At 51.3% G+C, this 9,128-nt stretch overlaps 1 protein-coding gene across 1 annotated transcript; it reads right to left on the bottom strand.

Moving 5' to 3' along the window:
- Positions 1-1,990: 1,990 nt before the first annotated feature.
- Positions 1,991-8,856, bottom strand: COPS7A (COP9 signalosome subunit 7A; the record flags this gene model as incomplete). The annotated part of the gene is made up of 7 exons (XM_080705366.1): positions 1,991-2,030; positions 2,202-2,353; positions 2,500-2,605; positions 4,419-4,621; positions 5,845-5,933; positions 6,481-6,556; positions 8,695-8,856. 7 exons carry the CDS (start codon positions 8,854-8,856, stop codon positions 1,991-1,993), a joined length of 828 nt encoding a protein of 275 aa, XP_080561492.1.
- Between the last annotated feature and the right edge of the window lie 272 nt (positions 8,857-9,128).

Raw genomic sequence — 9,128 nt, 5'->3', positions numbered from 1 at the left:
GGTCAGGGGCTCCCTCTTGGTGGGTCAAAAATAAGTTGCATCTGCATGAGTCTGGGTGTATGAAAGGCTCCCCGCCTCTTTCAGTGTGATGTTGGTAGTCCAGGCCCAGCCGACAATGGACTTTAGAGCCATTCCCTGAAGTGTGCGACTAGAGAGGTCTGGGAAATGACTGGGCCGAGAGCTGGAACCATCTCCTGGGAAAAGGAGATGGTAAGTTTTAAAGGAAAATCCGGGTCATGGGTGGGGGTCAGAGACAGGCTTAAAGCACCAGTAATGCCAGGCATGGTGGCGCACTCCTGTAATTCTAATACTTGGTAGAATACGACAGGATTGCAGGTTTGAGGACAGCCTCAGAAAGTAGTGAGACTTTAGTCAATCTAGCAAGATCCTGTTTCAAAACAAAAATAAAGTAGAGCTGGGAGTATCACTTGGAGGTAGAATACCCCTAGGTTGAATCCCCAGTTCTGAGAGAGAGAAAAAAAAAAAAAAATAGAATACCCCTGGGTTCAAGCTCCAGTACAAAAAAAAAAAAAAAGCCCAGAATTCCAGTCCCAGTTCCTGGTTTCATGAGAGATAGCTTTAGGCCTAGTGAAAAGGGCTCTGCCCTAAAGCTCTAGGAGAAGCAGCGCTCTGGAGAGCGCTCAGTCAACACCAGGACCCTCAGAGGAAAAGCCCTTCACATGCCAGTGGGCTCAGCCACAGCTCCTCCAGCTTCCCAGCCCAGGGCATACCCGGCAGTGCTCCAGGGCGTACACAGCAGTGCTCCAGGCCAAGGAGACCAAGCCTCCCCGCACAGTCCTTGGGAAGATCTGATGTGAACAGAGCCCAGGAGCCCAAGAGATACGAGTTTCTGTGAGGTCCTAAGCTCACTGCAGTCGTATGGTGGAAGGACGCAGGATGAACTGAGGTTCCCTGGAGCAGGACAGTGACGGGCGGCGTGCTCCTCCAGCAGCTCTCACAGGTCGGTGGTGTGAGTGTCCATTGCTGCTGAACGCAGGCCGAGACACGGAGCAAGCCGTACAATCACAGCGCGAGATCTAGGCATCCTGACTGCTAGGCCAGGACTCTGCAAATAGAATCTGGTTCTCCCCCTTTTCCAGAGCTTCACTTTAGGGTGCACTGGGAATGAGTCTTCTCATCCACAGATATCAAAGACAGAAGATAGCCAATTCTGGACATGTTTGTAGATAGACTTCTCATAGATTTATTTCTGTGTCATGTTATATATAGATATATGCATATATACCTTTTTTTATACAATCTATATTCCCTTCCCCACCAAACTCACAAAAAGGAGACATAAATCCTTCCAGGATTGCCACTGCACTTCCCGAGATGCTCAGAGCCAAGAAAGAACCACCTCTCCATACCTTAAGAAACAGCCATTCCTGGGCTCTGAGGTCCCTGAAGCTGCGGCGTTCCCAGGACCCGAAGGGAGCAGAGGGGAGGTACCACTGCAGTGTGATGGGGTGCTGGGATCAAAGCGTCCAGCGACTCCAGAATGGCAGACTGGCTTCCAGAACTCTCAGAGTGGGACTGAAAGCCTCTGGCTCTTCGGATGTTGCCCAATATACGCGGGCGGGGGGCAGGAGCTGGGGGGCAGCATGCAGGGAGGGGTGGCAGGAAGAAACACCTGTGGGTTATGCTGAAGACAGAGCAACCCCATTAGGACTACCCACCGACGGACAGAAATAATAACCAGGGGCAGACGCTAAGCTCTGAAAGCAAGAGGGGAGAGGCGTGACAGGGACAGGGGGCGACGGAACACAGAAGAAAGTCACACAAAACAAAAAAGTACCAACAGAAGCATGGCCTGCGCCGGCCTCCTCCCTGGAGAAGGCGGCCTGCGCTTCAGGGCGCAGGAGGCGAGAGGTCATGAGCCAGGATTATCAGCTGGCCAGGGGCACAGGAAGGCTCTCTGAGGACTCGGAGGGGCAGGCGGGCAGGCAGCTGGGACCCCGCACGGCCAGGGAAGAAGAAATGAGTCCCTTCAGTTGGACTTGGACCAAATCTTGGCGCTCCCTCGGAGTCTGGCAAGGGGGGGAGAGAGAGACAGAGAGAAAGAGAGGATGCAGGAGACCCCCGAGACCCTGGAGGCTCCCCCCGCTCCTTCTCCACGCAAATGCCTAGAGGACGTGGAGCAGCCACGGCCCTGAGGTGAAGACGGGCCGCCCGAGGCGACGGCGCCCAGCACGGCTCACCCCTTGCCCTTCGAGGCTTTCTTGCTGGGCTGGCGCTGGTTGGTGCCAGCAGCCGGTTCCCTCAGCTCAGTGAGGTGCTGCTCAGGGTCCTGAGATGTGGCTGCAGCTGCTGCTGCCGTCGTAACTTTAATGGTTTTCTTAAGGTTGGCAACCTACCAGGAGGAAAGGAATGGGGGCTGGCAAGAAGGGTTCCAGAACCCGACAGCCCTGTCGGTCTTGTCTGTCTGCTGTGCCCACATCTGACCCAGGCCAGGGGCCGGGCTGGGGGAGCCTGGGCCCGCCGCCCGCGCCTGCTCACCTCGCTCTCAATCTGCTGCTTCAGGCCCAGCTGCTGTTCCTTGTGCTGGTTGGCGCGGCTCACCTGCTCCTCGATGCCCGACAGCACCACCTCACAGCCCACGCACCTGCGGGGAGCCGGCGATGAAACACCTCCACAGAGAGCTGAGCTCACGGCACAGTGAGCCCAGGCGCTGGCATCCAACCCCGCGTCTGAGCTGGGCGCCCTCATCGGGGCTCCGGAAACCAGCTACCACTGTGCTCCCAGCAGCAAAGCCGCCCCCCATAGGGAAGGAGGGGGTGAGGAAGTGCCCGGGATGCTCTGCGCAAGATGCCAGTAGGAAAGGGAAATAAAGTAGGGCAAGAGATGCTGAAGAGAAGAAAGAAAAGAGCCGGGTGTGATGGCGCACATTTGTAACCCCAGTCCTTGGGGGGCTGAGACCGGAGGATTGCAGGTTTGAGGGCAGCCTCAGCTACTTAGTGAAGGCCTCTGCAACTTAGTGAGACCGTTTCAAACTAACGAATAAAAAATTAGGGCTGGGAGCCGGGCGTGGTGGCACACGCTTGTAATCCCAGCATCTGGGAGGCTGAGACTGGAGAATCTGGGTTTTCGGACAGCTTCAGCTACTTAGGCCCTTTGCAACTCAGTGAGACCCTGTTTCAAAACAAAGAATAAAAAAAAAAAAATAGGGGAGTAGGTGTAACTTGGAGGTTGAATGCCCTGGGTTCCATCTCAGACATGCCAAAAAAAAAAAAAAAAAATTAGGATTAGGGTTGTAATTTGGAGGTAGAATACCCCTGGGTTCCATCCTCAGTATTAAAAAAAAAAGGTGAATTGATAAATAAAGACACAGGAAGGGTAGTCAGGGACACAGACAAAAAAAGAAAAGGCGGGTGTGGTGGTGCACGCTTGTAATCCCAGCATTTGGGAGGATGAGAGGATCATGGTTCATGGACAGCTTCAGGTACTTAGCCAGGCCCTTCACAACTCAGTGAGACCCTGTTTCAAAAAATAAAAGTACTAGCTGGGCGTGGTGGCGCACGCTTGTAATCCTCGTGCTTGGGAGGCGGAGACAGGAGGATCGCGCAGGTTCGAAGCCAGCCGTGCTGGCGTAAGAGACCCTGTTTCAAAAATATAAAATAGGTCTGGGAGTGTAGCCCGGAGGAAGAAGGGCTTCCAGGAACCCCAGTACCACCAAAAAAAAAAATAAATAAATAAAATAAAAAAAAATAAATAAAAGTACTAAAATATAGGGCTGGGGTGTAGCTTGGAGGTAGAATGCCCCTGGGTTCCATCCTGAGTACTGCAAAAAAAAAAAAAAAAAAAAAAGAAAGGATGAGGCACATGACCTATGGACAATGATGTTAGAGACCAATGGGTTGAATCCAGCCAATGACAGGTGACCAACCTCCTTAAATTGCTGACACTATCTTCAAACTTAGATCCTCCTGATTCAGCCTCCCAAGTACTAGGATTACACAGTTTGCCACCAGGCCTGGCCCAACGTCCCTTTTTTTTGGTGGTACTAGGGATGGCTGAGCTATATCCCCAGCTCTAATTTTATTCTTTTTTTTGGCAGTACTGGGGATGGAACCCAGGGGCATTTTACCTCCAAGCTACACCCCTACCCCTATTTTTTATTCTTTATTTAGAAACAGGGTCACACTGAGTTGCAAAGGGCCTCACTAAGTAGCTGAGGCTGTCTGCGAACTATGATCCTCCCATCTCAGCCTCCCCAAAGCTGGGCTTCCAACTTAAGATCCCTTCAGGAATCCCACCTCCCTGATGACCTCTCCCAGGACACTACCTCCTGCCCCCCACTTCCCAAGCCTTTGGAGGAATGGGCTCATTTCCCTCCCCACCACGGCTCTGCCTCTGCAGCCTGCCCAGCCCTCTCCCCCCTGAAGCCCTCGGTGAGCGTGAGCGGGGCAGGGCCTCACCACTCCTGCAGGGTTCGCGCAATGGCGCTGAGGTCCCGGCGCTGGATGTCCCTCCCGATGCTGTAGTCAACCTCCAGCCGCTGGTTGCGCTGGTCCAGGGAGCCGCGGAGTACGTCTGCATACACGGCCTCAATCACAAGGTCCTCCAGCTGCCGCACGTTCCGGAGGGCGAGGGCCTCCAGCAACACCGCGTACGGGATGCACTGGGGCCAGAGGGTGGTCAGAACAGGTCTGTGAGGTTCCTCAGCGGGGAGGGGCTTCCAGAAATAATCTCTCCGTTTTCCACTACCCAGTCCATCTGCTCTTCACACCCATTCTAGCTCTAGGGCAAAGTGAGTAAAAGTATCTCCACCTCAAAAGGGGCATCGTGAAAACGGCAGTCTATTTAAATAAACGCACAAGGGATGCCTCCCCCCAGCCTGACTCCCCGCCACACCCGGGGCTCAGAGCAGCCTGATAACCAGGCGTCCAGCAGTGCGGAGGTCCGGAGTTGCTCTGCTTATCACTTATTCTCCGCCTACCACCACACAGATATTTCTTGTGAGGCATCCGATATAAAGAGCCTGATTTCAGTAAAACATGAAAACAACTTCAGTTTCAAACTGGGAGAGTGTGGACTGGTGGGTAAGGAATATTTACCAAGAAATTGAATCTTAACAAATAAAGAGGTACTTTTGGGTTAGAGATTTTCTTGTGTGTCTGTGGTATTAGGGATGGAACCCAGGGGCTTTCTACCTCCGGGCTACACTCCCAGACCTATTTTATATTTTATTTGGAAACAGCGTCTCACTAGGTTGCTGAGAATCTCACTACTTGCTGAGGCTGTCCTCGAACCTGCGATCCTCCTGCCCCAGCCTCCCAAGTACTGGGATTACAGCCGTGCACCACCACACCTGGCTATAGATTTCTTATTTACAGAAGCCTAGCACTTCATCCCTGTTCCCAGCTCTGAGGCTCTGCTGACATGGAACTTTATTCAGAGTGGAGGAAGCCCATGATCGGCATCTTTGCTGCTTTATTGATCAAAAACACAAAAGATGCTTCCTTCAGTAGGCTGCAGTAATGGTGTTTATTTTTTATTTTTTATTATGGTATTTGGGGTGGAACCCAGAGGCTTTCTATCTCCGGGCTATACTCCCAGACCTATTTTATATTTTTCATTTGGAAACAGGGTCTCAATACGTTGCTGAGAGCCTCACTAAGTAGCTGAGGCTGGCTCTTATCCTCCTGTCTCAGCCTCCCAAGCGCGGAGATTACAAGCGTGTGACACCACGCCCGGCTCAGTAATGGTGTTTAGATACAGACCTTTGCAGAGGGGAAGGGAAGGGCAGGAAGAACCTGGTTGGGGGCTGTACTGATGCAAACTCCCAGGGTCACAAGGATGTTCTAGACCTCACTGGCTTTAGACTAGGGCACCGTCACTCACCTTGACTTTAGCAGCGAGGGTGACGACTGAGAGGTGCCGAAGCTTGTTCTTTTGAGCCTCTGTGAGCGGGGGAAGGTTCCTGGCTTCAGCTAGGAAAAAAGGACCAAGTGGGCACGGAATCTTCCTTTCAGTTTTGAGGAAAGCCCTGGCCTTCTCTCCCTGCATTTTTTTTTTAAGTTTTCCATGCCAGCTGAGGTCTGGACCCTACGCCTGAAAACTCAGAGAATCTAAGTGGGGCATCCCGGGAACAACTTTTTTTCTTTTTCTTTTTTTTGCAGTACTGGGGATGGAACCCATGGGTATTCTACCTCTGAGCCATACCCCTAGCCCTTTATATTTTATTTTTTAAATTTTTTTGTGGGTCCTGGGGGTGGAATCCAGGGGCATTTGACCTCTGAGCGACACCCCAGACCTATTTTTTTTATTCTATTTGGAAACAGGGTCTCACTGAGTTACAAAGGGCCTCACTAAGTAGCTGAGGCTGGCTTTGAACTTGGGCAATCCTCCTGTCTCAGCCTCCCAAATGCTGGGATTACAAGCGTGTGCCACCGCGCCCAACCTCTGGGAACTTCGAAGTCCCTTCGGACACTATCCTTCTCCCATCTCCACTGCTCCAGAGCCAGCCCCTCTGGTTACCTAAGTAGTCAGCATATGTCCCATAAGCAAACACTGTGAGTAGCCGGAACGTGGAGGCAAAGTCACTCTCAGCCAGCTGCAAGGATATGAGGGAAGAGAAGAGGTGACAGGAAGGGCTCCTCGCCACCCTCCCAGCCCGATTCCAGCTCCACTCTCTGGCCCCATCTTTCCATCCAACTTGACCTCGCCTGACTCACCAAGAGGGCTGCTCTGCCTCTCTGATAACTCTACGAGAAGGGCTCGTGCCACATCTAGGCCTTGGTGATGCGATTCCTAACCCATATCTTCTTCCCCATCCAATTCTGACCTTTAACTCAGACTAACAGGTGCATCAGACACTGCAAATCGGGCTGTGGCCCTGAGATCATATGCAATCTTTCTTTCTTTCTTTATTCTTTCTTTTCTTTTTTGTGGTACTAGGGATGGAACCCAGGGTCATGCTACCTTAAAGCTACACTCCCAGCACTATTTTATTTGTTTTGAAACAGGGTCTCACTAAGATGTGGAGGGCCTAAGTTGCTGACGCTAACTTTGAACTTGGCGATCCTCTGGTCTCAACCTCCCAAGTACTAGGATTACAGGCATGCATCATCAGGCCTGGCTATCTATCTTCGTTTACTCAAGTCCTAAAATAAATGTGTCCTCATCAAGGTGACACAATTTTTAAAAGTATTAAGCTAGATCTGGGCGTGGTGGCGCACGCTTGTAATCCACACGCTTGGGAAACAGGTGGATCGTGCAGGTTCGAAGCCATCCATGCTGCCTTAAGAGACCCTGTTTCCAAATAAAAAAGTATAAAAAAATAGGTCTGGGAGCATAGCCCAGAGGTAGAAGGGTTTCCAGGAACCCCCAGTACCACCACCAAAAAAAAAAAATATTAAGCCAGGCATAGTGGTGCAAGCTTGTGATTCCAGCATTTGGGAGGCTGAGACAGGAGAATCGCGGTGTGAGGCCAGCCTCAGCTACTTAGTGAGGCCCTTTGCAACTCAGTGAGACCCTGTTTTGAAATAAAGAGTAAAAGAAATAGGGCAGGGGGTCTAGCTCGGAGATAGAATGCCCTTCAGTTCCATCCCAAGTACCGCCCAAAAAAAAAAGAAAAGAAAAGAGTATTTCACTGGTGGAGACAGACTGGAATGCAGATCTCCTATTCTAAATTAGATGCTCTTTTGCTTAAAAATAAAAAAATACTGCTGGGTGTGGTAGCACACACGTGTAATCCCCGTGCTTGGGAGGTGGAGACAGGATTGCGCAGGTTCGAAGCCAGCCTCGCTGGCTTAAGAGACCCTGTTTCCAAATAAAAATATAAAATAGGTCTGGGAGTGCAGCCTGGAGAAGGGTTCCATCCTCAGTACCACCCAAAAATACAAATAAATAAAATAAATATATAAATAAAAAATACTAAGCCAGCATGGTGGCACACAGTTGTAATCCTAGTACTTGGGCGGCTGAGACAGGAGAATCAGGGTTCACAGCCAGCCTCAGCTACTTAGTGAGGCTCTTTGCAACTCAGTGAAACCCTGTTTCAAAATAAAGTATAAAAAATAGGGATGGGGGTGTAGCTTGGAGGTAGAATGCCTCTAGGTTCCATCCCCAATACCGCAAAAAAAGAAAAGAAAAGAAAACCCGTGGGTTTTACATATCCTGCATCTCCGAAGGGAAACTAAGGTTTACTTGCATTTTTGTGTGTGTATGTGTGTGTGGTATCCAAAGGCAGTCTACCTCTGAGCTACATCCCCAGCCCTGTCTCAGCCTCCCAAGTACTGGGATTATAGAGGTGCACCACCACACCCCACTGAATTCTACCTCTTTAGCTACCCTACCCCAAGCCACTGATTGATTGATTGATTGGATTTATTATGGTACTGAGGATGGAACTCAGGGGCATTCGACCTCTGAGCTACGCCCCCTGCCCTATATTCTATTCTTTATTGTGAAATAGGGTCTCGCTAAATTAATAAGTCTTACTACTTGCCAAGGCTATCCTCAAATCTGTGGTCCTCCCAAGTCTGGGTCTCCCAAGAACTGGGATAACGGGTATATGACACCACACCTGGCTCTACTTGCTTATTTACTTTTGCAAATTACCAGTTAATTATCACAGAATCTGTGTTTTACTGAATGATTACGGGGTGGGGAAATGAGCCTGACCATCCATTCTCAAATGACGACTTTTGCCCCAAGTTGCCCAGGGGGATGCCAGGCCCAGCAACCCACCTCTCTAACATTGGGCATATCCAGCAGCTCCCCAAACACGTAGACACCAGGGGCCTCCAGCACCTGGTGGATGAGGGTGGCCAGCGCTGCCCCCTTGGCGGACTTGGCCAGGAGCAGAAACTGCTCCTGGCTCTGCCCTGTCACCTTCACCTCCGCACTCATGGCCGCACTGAGCTGGGGGGGGCTGGGCTCGGGTTATCTTGGAGCTGCAAAGGAAAGAGGACGTGAAGCTAGAGTCCCTGACGACTGGCGGATGCGAAGCCCAAGAGTGTGGAGCTGGATGGCGGAGGCATTGGATGGAGCGTCTACGTCAACCACTTCTCGATCGCCATACCCACCCTCCTCCGCCTCCCCTGGATCTAATCCCCAGCCCCACCACGTGCACCCCATTGAACCCCAAGGCTCAGGATGCTGCGAGGGGAGGGGTGCCACAT

The sequence above is a fragment of the Muscardinus avellanarius genome, assembly GCF_963383645.1.
Source record: "Muscardinus avellanarius genome assembly, chromosome: 11".
Taxonomy (NCBI): Eukaryota; Metazoa; Chordata; class Mammalia; order Rodentia; family Gliridae; genus Muscardinus; species Muscardinus avellanarius.
The sequence above is the reverse complement of the archived record's forward strand: the minus strand, read 5'-3'. Positions and strand labels throughout refer to the sequence as shown.